The following is a 19940-nucleotide window of genomic DNA, read 5'->3' as shown; positions in this document are numbered from 1 at the left end:
ACACCTTTCCTTTCATTCTTGCTGACACTCTTTTGTCACACATCACACCTGACACTTTCCTCCATCCGTTCCAACCTGCTTGCACACGTCTCTTCACCTTTGCCACACTCTCCGTTGCTCTCGACTGTTGACCCTAGGTACTTAAAATCCTCCACCTTCTTCACCTCTACTCCCTGTAACCTCACCGTTCTACTTGAGTACCTCTCATTTACACACATGTACTCTGTTTTACTGCGGCTCAGCTTCATTCCTCTCCTTTCCAGAGCAAACCTCCACCTCTCTAGATTTTCCTCCACCTGCTCTCTGCTCTCACTACAGATGACAATGTCATCTGCAAACATCATGGTCCATGGAGATTCCTGTCTAACCTCATCTGTCCATCAGCACAGCAAACACGAAGGGACTCAGAGCCGATCCTTGGTGCAGTCCCACTTCCACCTTGAACTCCTCTGTCACCCCTACAGCACACTTCACCACTGTCTTACAGCTCTCATACATGTCCTGCACCACTTGAACATACTTCTGCGACTCCAGACTTCTTCATACAAAACCACAGCTCCTCTCTCTGCACCCTGTCATACGCTTTTTCAAATCTACAAAGACACAATGCAGCTCCTTCTGGCTTTCTCTGTACTTCTCCATCAGCATTCTCAAAGCAAATATTGCATCTGTGGTACTCTTTCTTGGCATGAAGCCATACTGCTGCTCACAAATGCTCACTTCTGACCTCAGCCTGGCCTCCACTACTCTTTCCCATAACTTCATAACTTCATCACCTTTATTCCTCTGTAGTTTCCACAACTTTGCATGTCTCCCTTGTTCTTAAAAATGGGCACCAGTACACTTCTCCTCCATTCCAGGCATCCTCTCACTCTCCAAGATCTTGTTAAGTAGCCCAGTCAAAAACTCTACTGCCACCCTCCTAAACACTTTCATACCTCCACAGGTATGTCATCAGGACCAACTGCCTTTCCAGTCGTCATCCTGTTCATTGCCTTCCTCACTTCATCCTTACTGATCTTTGCAACTTCCTGCTCCACAACAGTCACCTCTTCTAGTACTCTACTCATTCATCAACTCTTCAATATATTCCTTCCATCTTTCCATCACACTTGTGGCACCTGTCAACACATTTCCGTCCCTGTTCTTGATCACCCTAACCTGCTACACATCCTTCCCATCTCTGTCTCTCTGCCTCGCCAACCTGTACAACTACATCTCTCCCTTCTTAGTGTCCAACCTATCATACAAATCCTCATATGCCCTTTGTTTGGCCTTTGCCACCTCTACCTTCACCTTACGCTGCATCTCCCTGTCTGTTCTCTTCTGTCCTCTCAGTGTCCCACTTCTTCTTAGCTAACCTTTTCCTCTTAACACACTCCTTAACTTCTTCATTCCACCACCAAGTCTCCATATCTGCTTTCCTCTTTCCAGATGACACACCAAGTACCCTCCTATCTGTCTCCCTGATCACTTTGGCTGTAGCTGTCAAGTCATCTGGAAGAACCTCCTGACCTGACCTCCCCTGTTTCAGCTCCTCCCTGAAAGCCACACAACACACTTCCTTTTTCAACTTTCACCACATGGTCCTCTGCTCTGCCCTTGTCCTCTTCATCTTCCTCACCACCAGAGTCATCCTGCACACCACTATCCTATGCTGTCTGGCTACACTCTGCCCAGCCACTACTTTGCAGTCACTGATCTCTTTCAGGTTGAAACGTCTGCACAAGATGTAATCAACCTGTGTGCTCCTGCCTCCACTCTTATATGTCACCTGTCACATGCTCCTCCCTTTTCTGGAAAAATGTGTTCACTACAGCCATTTCCATCCTTTTTGAGAAATCTACCACCCTGTGTCCTTCTGCATTCCTGCCCTGCATACCAAACTTACCCATCACTTCCTCGTCACCTCTGTTTCCCTCACCAACATGTCCGTTGAAATCTGCCCCAATCACCACTCTCTCACAACTAGAGATACCCAGAATCACCTCATCCATCTCCCTCCAAAATTTCTCCTTCTCTTCTAACTCACATCCTACCTGTGGGGCATAACCACTGACAACATTCAACATCACACCTTCAACTTCCAGCTTCAGACTCATCACCCTATCTGACACTCTCTTCATCGTTGTTAACCCGATCCAGTATGGAAGTCGTATTTGTGATTTGCATGTTTGATTTGGCTGAAATTTTACGTCGGATGCCCTTCCTGACACAACCCTCTGCATTTACCCAGACTTGGGACCGGCACATGAAGACACTGGATTGTGCCCCCCTGTGGTTACATTCCCCTCCATGCCAGAACAGTGACAATAAAGTGAAGAAAAAAGTCTGTGGCATTGAAAAACAGACACTGACTGAAAAGAGAAGAACTTATATCAACAAAAATGGTGAAGACTGTAATTATTTTCAGTATTGATACTTTTCTCAATGCTAATGTTTTATTTTTCTGTTCTGATTTTTTCTGCAGTGCCAAGTGTTATTTTTCATAGTCAAAGTTGAACTGTTACTGTTCTGGCTCCATAGAAATCACCCAGAAGTGGCTGACAGTGGACAAGTGCCAACAGACAATGGCAACAGACGTTCACTGACAGCTTGGTGTGTCAGGTGTTTTAAATGTTGAACTGAAGCATCGCAAAGGTTCAATATGTTCCACCTTCCACTGAACGCATGAAGTGTATGGCTGCACTGCTCTTTAGATAACACTGTTACAATAGATTCACATACAGTATATGATTTATCTAACATCTGTTAAAATATAATTATTTATTATCACGATTACAGGAAATAGAGACTGATCTAACACAGGAGGATGCTGGAAACAATCCTTTTACGTTGCTTACAAACTAGCTTTACACTGATATTCATACCTTTTGTTTTGACAAACACATCAGTACATTCACCAAATCATTATTCTGCAGAGTCATCAGTCTTAAGCAGGAATTGCTAATAAAACAATTTCTTTCACTGTGGATGCATTGTTTTTTTTATTAACCTTTGACCTTTGGTTTTTTTAAGGGTAGGAACAACTAAAAATACCTGAGTTATCTCAGTAGTTTGACAGGGAATATACAAGAATTTATTATGCGCACCTGTACAAGCTTATGTGAGCCAATATCATAGCTCTACCATAATGTCTTTGTATGTTGTCACTCTTGTTTGTGATGTGTAAAACTTATTCAGAAGTGTTTGTCTTGCATCTTAATACAAACTCAGTAGTATTATAGTAGTATTATAGTTTTGCTTCTGTTCAGGGCATAGCAAAAAACACAAATCAATATATGCAGACACAACATATAAACATAAAAATGTTTATATGTGTAAGAAATAAAGCTATTACAGAAAACTAAATACACCTGCTTGACTCTGATCAGCACTTATGTAATTTAAATAATTACAAAGTGAATGTAAATTAAAACCTCTTCAGCACTCTGACACAATCTTAGATTGAAACAATGAAAGTCAAAACATTCAGAAATGCTTATGTTTTATACACGCTCTGTAGTGTAAAATTTTGGATTGGATTGTGCAGGTGGATCTTACAAACAGGCAACTCTATGTATGTATGTACTACATATGAGTGGTGTTAGTAGTTTTTAAATTATAAGAAGCCATGAACTGTTATTTGCAGTTTCTTATGTTAGATTTTATGTATGCAGCTGCCCTGTTCCTAGGTTTGTACTGTACTTCTGTGTAGTGTTCACGTTCACTGTTGTCACACACAAAGTAACTTTTACTAGGTTTGTATGCCTGTGTGCTCCCTGTGTATAACTTAGTGCATGCACCATAAACAAACTAATGTTTTAGTTCTTTGCAGTTCATCCACTATGTGTATGTTAAAATAAATATTTAGTCCCCCCTCCCATCCTCCTACAGCCCAATCAAAACACGTGAAAGCTGCAGTGTTTGGTAATTTAAACTGGGACCAATCACACATGTAGTAAAATGCAGGTTAAAAGCGTTGGCTCAACACTCCAGTGGTGAAAGGTAGTACTACTACTTCATACTTTGACTCCACTTGTCATGAGTCATGGTACTTCTTGTTTTGAGCTTGCACCTGCCAGTGTGTTGTCACAATCTGTTCCCTGTCAGAATGTTAAGCTGTGTTTCATACTGTGCTCCCCTGTGGTGGTTATGATTAGGATAAGGTTAGATAGATAGATAGATAGATAGATAGATAGATAGATAGATAGATAGATAGATAGATAGATAGATAGATAGATAGATAGATAGATACTTTATTCAGTGAGGTTAGGATCAGGTTAGGGTAATAAGGGGAAAACACATCACGCTTGGGGGAACAGACTTCAACACAACATCTGCATCTGCTCTCTAAGACCATAAGACCTCACAAGACCTCCTGTTTTCCATCTTTCCATCCCAGTCACATTTAGCTTTGATTGTTAACTATCAGCCTCTGGAATAGCCTCGGATCACTGTTAGCCTTCAAGGCCGACCTCCAGAACCTCCTTTTCCATCTGTCCGTCTCTGGGGTCGGCCTCCTGAGACTCTATTTTGGGATCTGTATGTATATGTAATTTGTGTTTTGTCTTTACAAGTCACCCAGAAGTATGTAAAGTGCTTGAAATGATTGGCTCAACCCTTATAGTACATGCTACAACATTAAAGTGATAAATATGTAATATTAATTCATGTGAAAAGTCCATCCATCCATCCATCCATCCATCCATCCATCCATCCATCTTCTTCCGCTTATCCGGGGCCAGGTCGCGGGGGCAGTAGCCGAATCAGGGATACCCAGACTTCCTTCTCCCTGGACACTTCTTCCAGCTCTTCCGGGGGAACAACGAGGCGTTCCCAGGCCACCCGGGAGACATAGTCCCTCCAGCATGTCCTGGGTCTTCCCCGGGGGCCTCCTCTCCTCTTTCAGAATGTGACTTTTCACATATTAATTCATGTGAAAAGTCACATTCTGAAAATCACGTACTCTTCCTTTTGGTACTTTTATGCTGATACTCTTGTATTCAGGTGGAATTTAGATTACAGCACTTTTTTCACTCTGGTATTGCTGCTCCACTACTGGAACATACTGATGAAGATGACACTGGGCTTCAGTTTGGGCTCCATGATATTCAGGGCTGCCGCTGAAGATGAATGGATGACTTTACAGAAGCCCAGTGATTGAATGAGACACCCACACATGACAACAGAGATTGGTGGTCTTGCCTGAACAGTCATGTTTACTGGACAGGGACACCACCTCTTGTCCTAACCAGATTGGACACTGTGTGGCAGGAGGGAGCCACACTGAGTAGGCCTGGGAGCATAAGGGAAATGTCTGGCCAACAGTAAATTTTAGACCCTAAGACTTGAGAGTAGGCAGAGGTAACAGGTTGGGGTTAGGGCAAGGTTGAGGTCAGGTTAAGCATCCTAAGACATGATTGGTGAGGCTTAGGGTAAAAGGCTGTGTTGAGACAAAGGTAAGAGGAAATGCATATGTATAAGGAAACCAACTTCACTTCCTCCAGAATCTGCTCCCAGATCTTGGGATTTAACTCTAACTTTTGTCTTGCCTTGTTGACAAGTTGTTTTGCTTTGTTATTTTTTTTAAGTTGTACTGTACAGCTCTGAGGCACATGCACACTACTCTCATATATACTTCAACAGTTTTACCTTACTGCTTTGCTCTTGATGGGACTTTTGAGGCCTGTCATGGCTATAGTGACCTTGAAACTCTGTATTTGAGACACACAATATTGCAGCACCATAGTGTTGATTTTCATTTTAGTTCAGATCTGACCACCTAAAGCCTTCCAATGAGGAAAAATGCACTGCTGATGGTGTATAAATGGATTTAGACTCAAGGCCACTCACATTGAATCATTCTCATTATCTGCTTCTAACAGAAACTAGTGCACACAGAAACACACATGTAAGCAAACAGTGTGTTGAGCTGTTAACAACATAAAAATCTGCAAAGGAATGCTATGTGCAACTCCATCTTCCTTTACTGTACAGCTAATGCAATTAGTGTAATTAGAAGAGTCCCTAGGGAGCGGGTGTGAGGGACGGTGAGACGGTGGGTGGATGGAGGGTCGACAGTGTAGGAGGTGGAGAGGGGACGGGACGGGACGGGCCTTTCCTCAGGAAAACATATCACCTTCCACCACAATAGAGTCTGTCAGGAAACCACAGGCAGCCACATTGCTCTCTTGAGTCACAGAGTACTTTCAGACATGCTCTTACATTGATCAGTCATACACACACATGCACACACTCTGCAGCCAGCATACTCCAGGATGACATTATACTAAAACATTGCAAGGCAATCTCATCAGGTAAGTCTCATTTTCTGAACTGACAGTCACTGTTTGGAGTGATGACTTTCATTTGGTTTGCTGAAGAGGAACTGTTTCTGTTCTGTCTGTTAACCTGATTAATGATCATAAAATGGTGCTTCTCCGTACAAGTTACTGTATTTTGTCTATTTCAGGAACAGCAGCATATTCAATGCTTGAAAACCATGTTTAGCCATAGATAAATTTAAAATGACAAATGTATAATACAAAGTAAACTGAAAATTGAAAGCATGTAAATATAGTATATGGTTTCTTTATCCATATATCATACTATATATAAGGTGACCTCACAGTAACATTTCATAAATTCTTCATAAATTTCAACACAAATATTAGATTTTTTGATACCACATAACAGTCTAACCTGTCTATTCTATCTGTTTATACATAAACATACTGCAGTTTTTCTATATACTGACTAAATGACTTAAAAATGTTAATTGTTCGGATGATCTTAAGTCAGCTTGTGAACAAAAAAAACAAAGTAAAAAACAAAACAAAAACCGGAAGGTGTGTATACAGTGGTGAGAGACAAACACCTTGGATAATGAAAATGGACTGTTGAAAATGGCTTAAATTCAGTATAATGAAGGAGACAAATAAATATTCTCAATTTTTAGATAAGACACTCAAGATATTTAAACCTCAATAAATACACAGAGCACACTAACTAATCTGTTATGTGTTTGATCAGACTACAGAAATAATTTTACTTAGGCTTATTTTTTATCAATATTGTGCGTGGAAATAAAGCCAAAGATACTCTGAGCACTGGCATAGGGATTTTCCCAACATTCAACTTTTAGTAATGTTAGTATCAAAAAGCAGCATTAAAGGATAGGCCCACACTTTCCAAATCTTTCTTAAAATAACACTCAGATGCTTAAAAGTTTTTAAGTGCTGTAATTGTTCCTTTCCATACTGACTCCCTTTTTGATAAGTTTGCCATGTAAGGGTGAGGTGACAAACTCCACAGCAAAAATTGGCAAACAAATTGGCTATTATCCAAGGTTACCGTTTGTTAGTATAAAATTCTTTCTTTGTGTTTTCACAGACAGTGTTTCTTTGCTGACCAAAGGTAGGATGATTGTGATACCAAGATGGAATTTTGTAATGAAGCTGTCATTTGGAAAATACCCACTTAATTTCTCTAATTTTGCAAAAGCTTTCTCATAGCTTCACCTGAACTAGTAGCTAGTATTTTCTACACTGCAGTACGCCCCCTCCACCTCTTGTACTGAAATCAAGGGAACGCCTTGCAATCAATATGGACTGGAGAAACAGTTACAGCAAACAGAACAGTTTCAATGAACATATGGGCAAATAAGCGATTCTGCCATGCAACAAGCATGGCAGACTTGAGAACAGAGGACGAGCTCCTGTGGCGTAGATGAAATTGAATCAGCTCTCAACTGATGTTACACAGAAGAATGTAAACCCAATGTAATCAATCAATGTAACATCAGAGTCAAACTCAGAGTTGTTAACAACATAATGTCATTTCAGTGTGGCTCAGTGCAAGAACATTAGGCTATACTGAAACCCACAGGAGGGAAAAAATGTCTACTTAGATGCACAACTAAATAATCTGTCTGGAAGGACTGTGTAAACTGTGTAAAAATACTTAAAAGCAGAAATTTGTTTAGAATCCTGACATACTCACTTCTAAGGCTGTGCTGGGTAAGAGAAAATATATACTTAAAATATTAGAGCATGTTGATCCAGGATGTCCAGGTTGTGTTGTAATTAAGAGGGATAAAAAACTGAATCAGAAAAGTCCCCTCACAGTGGGTCTTACAGCCAATTTTATATTGAAATTTAACAGGTATTTATTAATTTTCTGTGTTATTTTCTGGTATTGTCATAGTAGATTTATATGTGTTGTGTTTTACACCAGTGTGAAATATAGTGCAAGAAAGTGTTTGAGTAAATATTAATAAATAATTTATTCTAAAATGGATTTGATAGTCATATGGTAACTGGCCTTTTGATAACACTTTTCTTAAAGTTTCTAACAAAATCTTACACAGATTCCTGTTTTTTTAGTTCTATTTTAACCTGAACTGCAACCATGCCCATTCTGAAGAAGCTCCCAGGAAGGTCCAAGAGCTGCCATGAGTTCCCAAGAGTGAATGGTGAACTAATCCTGCCCCGCCTGGACTTGGATCTGAGGGACTTGAATGATCTCAATGATCTGAAGGAGCTAAATGACCTGAAGGATCTGAACAAGAACCTGAACCCTTTTGAAGACGTCGACCTGGACGAGGATGAGAGGAATGGAGGCGACATGGGCCTCATCATGAGGGAGGTGAGGGGAAACCTCCACCTCAGGTCCTCCCGTGATGGAGAAGAGGAAGAAAATGAGGTGAATGCAGAGAGGCATGGGGCAGGGAACCCTAAAGGGAAACCTCTCAGAGGGACCCTGGAGAGGATCTGTGGAGTGACTCCCCTCAAAACCCTAGGAAAACTGGGAAAGGGTCTCCGCATATCAGGACGCAGTGTATGGGGGAGCAACTCTCCTTCTCCCCATTATAACCCTGGAGATTCAAACACACTCCCCCCAGAGAGGGAGAAAAAGAAAGGACTACGCAGAAGCTCAGAGGGAATTATGACTCTACTCCGGTAAGGGGGGATGGAGAGGAGGAAGAGTCCAAATCTGTTCAAATCATATTTTAGATGAAAAAAAAAAAACAATTTTTGATACACATGGTAAAGGTGCTTCGGTATATACAGTGTGTAGTGAATAAACCCAGAGAACTCCATGATGAAAATCAAAAAGGGCAAAACAGAAAAGACTTTTTCTAGCCAAAAGGTCCAGGAGAAATCCTTTTAGAAGGCTCTGCAATGATCCACCAAACTATGCAATGAAGGAAGATAAAAATGATAGCTGCAAACTGCAAGTATGTAGAAAATAAACAGCAACATCCTATTACTTTATTATAACAGTAATGCTACTTTCACAAAAGACTGTTGCATACAAATCAGAGTCAATTTGAGTCTAAGAGACAAATTAATCCCTGAGTCCCAGAGGAGAGGCTGAAAAATAGAAAATCCCTTTTTAGTTTTGGTGTTCAGTAATAGAATAACATAGTGTGTGTGTATGTATCTGTGTGAGGTATTTTTTCTAAGGAATTATGTAATGTGCTACAACAACCTCTTGATCTACGGAACCTCTTTTGTTTTCACTGACATGTTGTGTACTTGCTGTGCTTATTGAATGGGATTGTTCAGAACACAGGCAGTTTAGCAGATGTGTGAATATCTGGCATTCCAACTATAGCTGCTACTGGGCAGCACAACACAAGTTTTCTAAATGTGTTTCCTATGTTTCCAAATCATGCAGTCACTGTCTTTTTATTTTAAATCAAAATATGCAGCAGTTTTTCATTCAGTGTTGCCACTGCACATGTTGTGCAGCTTTACAGGTCGACGTAAGGAGGAGCGCAGAGAAAGCCTGCCCTGTGGGGACCTGAGTGCAGACAGCGAGGCAGAGGCTTCCAGGCGGTCCTCCTTCCTCAGGATGGTCAGTCTGGGCAAGCTGAAGAGAGAATCCATGTCTGACAAGGCCTCCCAAGAGACGGAGGAGGAAACCGTGGAGGAGGAACCTGTTGTTAAAACCAGAGAGCCTCTCTCAGGTAATATTTGAGGAAACATCAAGTGCAAAAACATCTAGAGCCAAATCACAGACATGTGCTTGTGTATCAAGTGCCCTTGTAGAATCAGTATTTTTTGAGTAGTCTTCCCTGCATTGGAGAACTTTGGTCTTCCTGGTCAGGCTTCACCAGTGCTTCCTTTCAGTCCTAGACAATTCTCAGATGAGGCTGAGGGGTCTCCAGATCCATGAGTCACTGGGTTCAATCACCAACAGACTGTGAAATCAGGAAATGACTGCACTTCCTCCTACCACAGGTTTCTCTAGATTTAACCAAGTAACTGCTCCAGAGGGAACCTCACTAAGAATGGAAGAGTGTGCAGAATAAGCAACAAATAACCCAATTTGTCAGTCAGGCACATGCACAGCTACTGAATAACTGTAAAAACAGCTATACACTTTGCCAGTTGGTTGGCCAGTCATCTACTTTGTGAGTAAGCATAGCTTTCTTTTTTACTTCTTGTTCACCCAGTACTAGAGATCCTTCAGTTGGTCAACCACAGAGATCTTCTCTTGGCTGACACACACATTCAGGAGTTGGAACGAGAGTGTGAGCTACTGTCTCTCCTGCCGACCACATCTACTCCCACCCTTACTCCAAGCACGCCGTCCAGCATGATCCCCTTGTCATCCACCTCCATAGATGACTCCCTTAGCTCCAATGCAACACTGGACTCGAGCCGACGAAAAGCCAAGGATGTGGAGCTCTTGTATGAGGCACTGCAGAAGGAGATGTGGGACGTAGTGCGTGAGTCCCTTCGCCAGCCCAGTGCTGGTCCCAACCTTGGGCTAGTGGTGCTGGTGATTCAACAGGAGGAACATGCAGATGCTGCCTGGGCCCTGAGAGAGGAAACCAAGTCAGAGCGAGACGGCCTCCAGATGCAGCTCAGTCAGCGGCCCCGGCGGCTGAAGATGAAGTGGAGGCAGGCTGTGGCAGAGGCCGCAGACTGGAGTCTGCCACAACAGGTGGACACGCAGGCAGGCCAGCTGGCCTCATATCTGGAGCGCCTGAGGAGCCGCATGGTGGATGACCTAGATGCAGCAAGAAGGAATGCTATATCCATTTACCCAGAGGAGTTTGCTGCGTTCCAGGTGTATGTAGAAAGTTACCATCGAGCTGTGGCCAAACGTCTTCGGTCCATTACTAGTAACCCGCTGCAAATTTCAGATGTCTACTCTCTGCTGGACTGGTTCTACAACATCTACAACAGGTAGGGTACCTTAGACAATGAATCTGGGTGCTTATTGCAAAAATGACATATCAAACCTCTGTTACAAACCTGAAAGTTGCGTCAGTAATGATTCATCGCTTTCCACCAGGGATGTCCTAGGAACCATTGGCACAACCACACCTATCAACTATGCCCCACTGGAACCCATTTTGCTTCAAGACACAGTGGACAGGCTGGAACAAGACTGCATCAGTATTGTCAGGGTAAGTAATTGTATTTTTCCATGTTAGTCCCATAGGAAATCCAGATAGCAGACACTTTTCATGTGTGCTGTTATTTTCAGGATAAAGTGACAACAGAGCTGATTCAGGTTCTGGATGAAGAGGAGAGACGATGGGCCCAGGCTCTGCACATAGAGGAGTATCAGTCTCACCTAGCACGCTCTGTCATACAGGTACTTTGTCACACATTATTTTTGCTGTGAAAATAAACCTTATTTAAATAAACTGACTTTTATTATTATTTTTATTCTATTTTATTATTATTATTTTAATGATTTCCCAAAGATAACGTTTTATTACTGTCTTTCACATTTCCAGAGACTAAAGGTGGATTTGGACAGATCCACATCTGTCAACCATTTTCTAGGGGCAAGAGTGGCTCGCTGCAGTCTCATTGGATTGGCAGACTTTCTCTACAAGTGAGTTATGCTAATTGAAAGGAATAAAGTCAGGAAAACGTTGATGATTTATAACGAAACATGATGAAGGTTGCAAATCAAATTAAAATTGCATGGTTTGCCATTGACTGAACTGCGAACAATACACTTCAGAAAGTACAGAGTAGTACTGGTGTTGGAATGGTGGTGTTTTTTTAATGCCGTTGTTTATAGTAGGCTACTATAAACTTTGTCTTGAAGATAGGGAAGAGTCTTGCTGTTACCAGATTTTTTTTTTAGAACAGGACAAGACTGTATATAACTTCAGTAGGTTCTCATAAAGTTCTCATAAAGTCTCAATGTGTTCAGTTTCCAGAGGAAGGTGGAAATGTTTCATGAGACTCAGGCAGAATTTGGAGACCGGGGTGATGGATATGTTTCGAGGACCATAGCTCTGGTCAACTGCTGCCCTCCTCTCAGGTACACAGGCAAAAAGTGAACATTATTCAAGTGAACTGAACTGTTATTTTGCCCTTTTTTGGAGACAAGTCATTGCAGTAATTTGCTGAAAGTGCAATGTCATATCTCTGTATGTCCTCTAGAGCCTTTGTGGAGCGCTGCAGGCAGTGTGACCCACAGGGCAGCGAGGAGTCAGCACAGAGAGCCAACTCTTCCCTGGACAGGATCATCAGCCAGTCAGTCAGGATGCTTACTGACAGACTGTTCGAGCGCATCAGGGTGAGTAAGGTAGTAGCAAGTCTAATGTTGATCCTTGAAGCATATTTTCCTTTTACAGGTCTCTCTTCAGGGTCATGCTGAAGAGCTTCCTTTACCCAAAACATTTTTTCCTGTTGTCATAGTTCAAAGTAGCAAAACCATTGTCAATCAGGTTTTCACAGTATTGCTTATTATGGAAAATACTGCTTATCACCACAGTGTACATGAAGTTGTAAGATGCAAATGTTCAAGAGAGCACTAATTACGTGGAGTGCTGCTATTTTAGATATTTGCTTAGTCCTACTGATCTATAACAGGATTTTATTGTTGTAGTTTGAAATGACTTTACGTTAGCCAATTTCATCTGAAAATGTAATCGTATTTTATAAGGCAGTCATATGTTTTCTACTTAACAGTTTAGTGGAGCAGAAAAGTAAACAATCAAACAAATGAAATACTCAAGTAAGGTCACATCAAAACTAGACTAAAGTGCAGTACTTTATGCTAAATAGCACTCGATCTGCTGTTCCAGCCTTTCTTTGACAAACTGATAAAGAGAAAATGGCTGAACAACACAGAGGCCTTTGAGGCCATTGAAGCCAGCATTAAACAACACTTCAAGAAGTTCAGACGGATGGACTCTCCTCCATATCAGGTAACAGTGATCAGTTGAATGGGGTGTTTGACATGTTAAATTAAACTACACAGTATTTGCTTGATGTACCATCAGTGATTGATGTCATGAATGGCCAATAGACGCTGGTGGGCGAGGTGCACCGGCGGGTCCTTGTGGAGTATGTCCGAGCCATCATGCGGGGACGGGTGATTTGCACATCCTCTAAGATGAGGAAGAGGATGGCTTTCCGCCTCCAAGATGAGGCCAAACATCTGAAAGGACTCTTTAAAGATCTGGTGAGTCTGGTGTTCACCACGGTGATATCTTTATTTAATTGAAGCAGGTATTGTCAGTAAGAAGTTCTGTACAACTCCCATGATAATGTTGTCTGGCAAATGGCCTCAAGAAGGACAATGAAATCCATGACATCCAAGACAGAACCTATGCTTATTTTCCAGGGGATGCCAAGCAGTATAAATGATCCCAAAATACTCATAGTTCAATACACTGAGGGCTGGTGACGAGAACACAGGGCCTGGTGGCTGTGAAGGGAGCCCGACCCTCAAACTTCCTAGTTCAGGAATAACTTACTTGACAGTGTTGATACAAGAGCAAGTTCTGAAAAATGGTCGCCGTCAGTGAGATGGAGATGGATGGACCAGGCTTACGTTAGCACTTGCCATAGGGGGGAAGAGAGTGTAAAAGACCCAGGCCTGACGGAGTGGCATTTGCCCTCTTTCTGTGTGCAAGTTCAAACAAATGTCCATCACCTTAGCTGACAACAGGAAGCTGCTCTGTTCAGAAGGAACTTCCTGTTCCTGTCAGCTGGCCTGCTTTGATGTGGCTCTGCGGTGACCTTGATGGCCTTTTTTTTTTAAAGAGGAATGAGTTGAAGTGTCTTTGGCAAGTGGGAACTTGAGCTAGGGGGGAGTATGGGTCATTTTTAATGACTATTTTTAGTGAATGCCAAGCCAAAGTATACTACTTTCTTTTCCCTGAGTGTTTGAAGGAAAAACAGAACCTAGAAAAACAGAGGTGGAGTTTTGTTTTTCACTTCACTTAAATGTTTGGCCTTTGGCCTTTAGCTGTACTAATCTGAGCTGTGTTTCCTCTGAAGATCTGATTGTTCACTCGGCTGCTGGTCATGCATCATCTTAAAAGCACATGTTTAAATGCTATCTTTATAAACACATTTAAGAAATAACGTGAAGGAAACTTAGTATTTAGGTTGATTAGCGGCAGATGTAATAATCAGTTCACAGTTTTTGTGGTAACAAATGTTTCTAGTTGTATGATAATGAAATTGCTGCTACACTCCTTACTGTATCTTCTCTTATTTCAGGAATCAAACTCATCCTGGTTGGACAGCATCATCTGCCACCTGGCTGACATCATTCTCCTGGAGGACACTCCCTCCATCCAGATGGAGGTTGCTGTCCTGGTGAAAGAGTTTCCAGATATACGGTGAGGGTTTTAAACAATTAACATTGTATAAAAACAGATTATTTGTCCAGTACCCCCAAAGGTTCTTTTCTGCTTACTGCTACAAATTCAGAGTGCTGTTTTTGGCACTTAGCCTAAGCAGGAAAAATGTAAGACTATGTATGCTTTTTTCTTTTTTGGCACAATGGATCAAAACAAGGAAAAGGCGCGTGAAAACACATCTACATTAACTTTGCTATTTTTGGAGAAGAGCGTGGGTCTGTTTTGAGAATGAATGAGGCTGAGAGCCCTCAAGGGGAGACCCAGCCAGGCTGTTTGTGCACAGATTAAAACTCAGGTGACGGTTGGCATCCTATGACTGCATGTGACGCATAACTCTCTGCGGAGCAGACAGGAAACTGCTGCCGAGTACTTCCTGTTCTTTTCACCCTGCAGGAGACAGCCTGGTGCCACAGTTAGAATCAAAGGGGGAGAGGTGTGGAAGTCGACTGCAAAAATATAGTAGATTGGAGCTTAAGTCATGCTAAGTGAATGATTGACTCACCCCTTTTGTTTACTGCATGGCATACCCTACTGGTATTTTTGGACATCAATGGCTGCTGGCCTTCCTTGAGTTTTTTGGGTGTTTCATTTAGCAGCAGCAGAGTCCATTCATGCACACACGACCTACGTAAATATGTTGTATGTAGATGTAGAAAGTTGTTAGTAAATGCTTTAGTAAGGATTAATATGGCTACACCCTAGATAGCTCTTCTGAAATGTGCCATTTTTAGAAAGTGATGTCAAATCTGGTGTTATTTCCCAGAAACTCCTACTGTGAGTCAGAGACGTGTGACTGTTAGCCAAAATCATGACAGTCTGTGATGACACCAAACATCTAATTTCCATTACTACCTATGTACCCCCCTGCCCTTCATCCTCCTCTTCATATCCTTCCTCTCCACAGGAAGAAGCATGTCTCCACCCTGCTGAACATACGAGGAATGATGCGCCAGGCAGAACGCCAGGAGATCCTCAACATTGTTAAAGACTTTGAATGCAGCAGTGCCCTAATGTGCCGAGATCATGCTGTATTTTCTGACATCCCCATCACCTCTGAGGTGCACTGTATCAGCCTAGGTCTCCTCCGTCTTGCCATGACTGTCTCCAACTGGTTGTCAGAGCACCGTCCAAGGCGAGACCACAGGACAAGTTCCAGAAATGTGTCACCTCAACCTGCTGAGAATATGGAAGATGCAAATAAACTTCACAGGGAAGACTAGCTGTTAGTATTTGAATGAAGTCACAGACATGCTGTGAGCATACTGATGAGATGTATATGCACCTTGATCAAAAACCTCAGGTACTACTCGTACTGTACACACTCACTGACATTTCTCCATTCCAGCATATGCATTTTTAATGGAAATGTGAAACAGACGGAGTACCATATTAGCCAATCATGATTTATAGCTGTTTTGTTTTAATATACACAAATACAGAAGTAAACTAGTGGTATAAAATATCTCCAAAATGTAACTTTTTCATGCTTCTTTAGCTTTTCATTCCTCCACATCATTACTGAAACATCTGCTAGCAGGTGCAATGAAATATGATCTAAGATGTTTGCTGTTTAACATATATTTACCTAACCATATATACCCATTCTCTGGTATATAGTGGAGCTGTATGTAAGGACATAGTGTATGGAAATGGAAATGTGTTGAACTCTCACTGTGAATGAAATGGATCTGTTGCTGGAAACATAATAAATGCCCATTGAGTGGGTATATGAGACAGATTCAGCAGGCCTGTCATTGTGGGTGTAAATACCCTATTGTGTATATCTGAAGCATAGTTATGTCAGGTATTGTTTATTGATGTATTGTATTGTCATATTGTGCCCACTTCAGACTCAAACATTATGTTCTGTCAGACACTGAGTCCAGAGGTATGTTAAACAAATCTGTGCAATGCTAACGAGCAGTTTGACAGGCACAGGCCTGGGGGTCTGACAGAGAACCAATGTTGCTAGTACAGATTTACACACACATATACATTATGCCTGTGCTGTTTATCATTAGGATATGGCAGCTTTGCTTAATAAATTGAGATCTTGAAATATGGGGCTCCGTCATGGCTACTTCATAAAGCCTTGTTTCTTGTACAAGAAGGGTCATACACTCTGAGGCCAACAACGGGACGTTTTTTGAGGTGCCAACGGATGCTTTTATTGGAGGCAGGTTTATGTTACATGCTAGGAGGGAATTTCCCCTCTGCTGCAGACTGAAGGTAATAGCAGGGAAAGGAGCTTTTTCATGTCTGAACTGCTTGTGCCCTTCTCAAAACAAAGTCAGGCAGGATCAGGAGGGGTCATGCTGCACACAGACCTTTCTGACTATATGGCTCAATCTGAATGGCCATGTGGTTTCACTGAAATATCAGTTCATTAGCTTTATTGTCAGCGTGCGGGAATTTACAGGTGAAGGTTGAATTGACACATATTTGAATATCATTCAGGAGACAGGGCATCATCATGAAAGTAGTGAGGCCAAGGAGGAAAGCTTGTGTCTCTTCACAGAATGTGATGGACCTCAGGTAATCATAGTGATCCAACAAGTTTATATTTTAGATTTGATTAATGTTCTTTCATCTATATCATCTATAGTATCTGAAACTCAGATAGAAACTGGTTGAAAAAGGTTTGTGTCCTTGCCTTTTGCATTTGGACTACTGTAGTGTATCATCCAGTGACAGAAGCAAAAAACAATCAAAGAATAGAAGATATGTTTTAAAACTAAATCATTTCTAATTCTGTAATTATTACAATGGCATCTACCTGTTCTTGCTCACCTAAAAATCCAGAATTTATATATATATATATATATATATATATATATATATATATATATATATATATATATACAAATATTGATCATTTCAAAACTATAATTGCTGCTAATTGCTCTCATAGAGTGAGTCCATATATGTGCAGTGCAGGCTACACATTTCTATCCTACTGGTTTCCATATACTGCGCCACAGCTGGGCTCCAAGCCAGTTGTGACATCATATATTATGCACAGCATGTACATGAGCACAGAGAAAATTTCCCCGATCAGCAGGTGAATGTGAAAGCAACCATGTAACAATGAAAACATTTGTGAGTAAATTTAATGCCTTTAAATATTTAGCATTTACCTCCTGCCTGTATGTTTTATGATTAGGGCTTCCCTCCATTGTTAATGGTAATGAGTACAGTATTCCACAATATACCATGTGTATGAACGACACACTCCATACTTGCAAGTAATTAAGGCTATGTGATGAGAACTGCAAAGAAGGAAGCAATAATAGATGAACACAAATAAATGTACAGATGTAAAATACAACTGGATTTATCTTAGGTGATACACCAACTTTACAAGCATGGCAATATATATGTAAATATATTTTAGAAAAGGTTTTCGGGAAATAGGGGTTTTATCTTCTAGGAATGTGTCACAGCATGTAACACAAAATTAAAATAGACTTAGGAAGATATAGGTACAAGATGTGTTTGATTTATGGCTAAAAATGGCCAGTGCACAACAAGGGATAAAAATAAAAATGGTTTTAAACATCCTTCAGTATTTCTTCAAGCTGTTTACCTGTTACCAACAATAGATCTAGAAATCTTGACCTGGGATTGCACCTTGCTCTTGTTTTTATTTTTAATAAGTTCCACGAATTTGTGGGACAGGACAGGAAGAACATTAAGTGTAGTTGGCATCAACTAAATGTTAAGTTTGGCAATGCAGCTTCTGAGTCATATGTATATCTAAGAGGTTTATCAGACATCCTCTCATATAGCAGGATGCCAGACGGCTGTTTTTCAGGTATCCCAGGCAGGGATTAGCATCTCTAGCTGAGGAGGGCAGATAGAAATGAGGGCCAAAGTCTTGGAGGTTTCCCTCGATCGAGCTACTGAAGGTGGAACAGTCCAAAGTATCACAATGCAATCCCTGGGAAGCACTCCCCTGCTTCCTCCCATTAACACAGCTCTGCAATGGAAAATCCATCTGGCTGTATTCACTGTTTGTTTTCGGAAGCAAGCCGTGCCCTGTCTTTGTTCACACTGTCATGCACTTTTCATGGTTCCACTCTTTTCTGATTGTTTACTTCTCATGCAGTGCTCTATACATCTAAAAGTGTTCAATTAAGAGATTGTGTCATGGCTAAGAGGGGCACTTCTTTCAGCTCAGTTCTGAGCACTAGGGCTTGTTTAGTCTAGACAAGGCCACTCCAGTAAATTTATTTCCTATTACACCATGTCTATAATTCTTTGTTCATAACTAGGAGTAGAGTGTTGAAACCAGCTCTCTGAAATAATGGGCTGATATTGATCTCTTACTTATTGCCAAATATCATGTTAGTCAGTAAACATTTTTAAAATGAAGGTGGGGGCATTAGGGTCATTATCATAAAGCGTGGACACCTTAGTTGATGCTTCTTGCAGTGGATGTGCATGTTTCAAGTATCGACAAGAACTTTTAAGTTATGCCAACAATTGTAGACTGAGTTCTAACAAAGAGAACGCTGAAGTACCTTGCTTTGCTCTGCTAATTTTGACTGGCCAACAGCATATGTCAATAATTAATTTACTGTTTTTCAGCAGAAACCACTTAAAGCTCAGGTATCAAATCATCCTTGAATGCACCAGCAGGTGTCTTTCCAAAATGGTTCCTGCTCTGTACTCTCATTTATAAATTTATGTTCAACCTACAAATATAGCAAGTTAACAGCTACTAGTTTTAAGCAAGTTCAAATATTTTCATGTTGCAGTGATGCACCATTGCACATGTTTGTGTACTGAAAAAATGGACACCGGCTGCTTGAAATATAAGAAATTATTCTAGAAACCTTGCTATACTGAAATAATTAGCACTGAAATGTTAGCTATGTAATTTCTCGTTAATGGGCAACAGTAAAGAGCATACAAATGGACAATTTTCTTCTTTGATGGAATAATTTGACATTTTTTGAAATTTGCTTGTTTGCTTGGAGAGAGTTTGATCAGAAGAAACCACACTCTTGACAGACTGCTACATCTACATGTAAAGTCAGGAGGGGGTCAGCTTAGTTTAGCAAGACTGGAAACAGTCAGCCTGGCTGAGTTTAAGTTCAATTCAGTTCAATTCAATTTTTAACACCAAATCACAATACAATCATCTCAGGACACTTTACATAGAAAACCAACAAATCCCTTATGAGCAGCACTTGCTGACAGTGGAGAGGAAAAACTATGGTTGGGGTGAGTGGATAGAGGAGAGAGAAAAGAACAACAATAGAGAGGAGAGGAGAGGAGAGGAGAGGAGAGGAGAGGAGAGGAGAGGAGAGGAGAG

General features: G+C 41.2%; 1 protein-coding gene across 2 annotated transcripts; it reads left to right on the top strand.

Moving 5' to 3' along the window:
* The first annotated feature begins 6145 nt into the window (after positions 1 to 6145).
* On the top strand, positions 6146 to 16679 carry exoc3l2a (exocyst complex component 3-like 2a). 2 transcript variants are annotated; one of them, XM_026329006.1, is made up of 14 exons: positions 6146 to 6299; positions 7375 to 7398; positions 8367 to 8942; positions 9738 to 9955; positions 10445 to 11183; positions 11293 to 11407; positions 11488 to 11598; positions 11744 to 11844; positions 12172 to 12282; positions 12405 to 12540; positions 13052 to 13174; positions 13276 to 13431; positions 14478 to 14599; positions 15525 to 16679. In XM_026329006.1, exons 3-14 carry the CDS (start codon positions 8392 to 8394, stop codon positions 15838 to 15840), a joined length of 2799 nt encoding a protein of 932 aa, XP_026184791.1. In that variant the 5' UTR covers positions 6146 to 6299; positions 7375 to 7398; positions 8367 to 8391; the 3' UTR covers positions 15841 to 16679. The 2 variants fall into 2 exon arrangements, with proteins under 2 accessions (XP_026184791.1, XP_026184792.1); XM_026329007.1 differs by lacking the exon at positions 7375 to 7398.
* The last annotated feature ends 3261 nt before the right edge of the window (positions 16680 to 19940 follow it).

This window comes from Mastacembelus armatus, chromosome 14, assembly GCF_900324485.2.
Source record: "Mastacembelus armatus chromosome 14, fMasArm1.2, whole genome shotgun sequence".
Taxonomy (NCBI): domain Eukaryota; kingdom Metazoa; phylum Chordata; class Actinopteri; order Synbranchiformes; family Mastacembelidae; genus Mastacembelus; species Mastacembelus armatus.
Note: the sequence above shows the minus strand (reverse complement) of the source record. Positions and strands in the feature narration are given on the sequence as shown.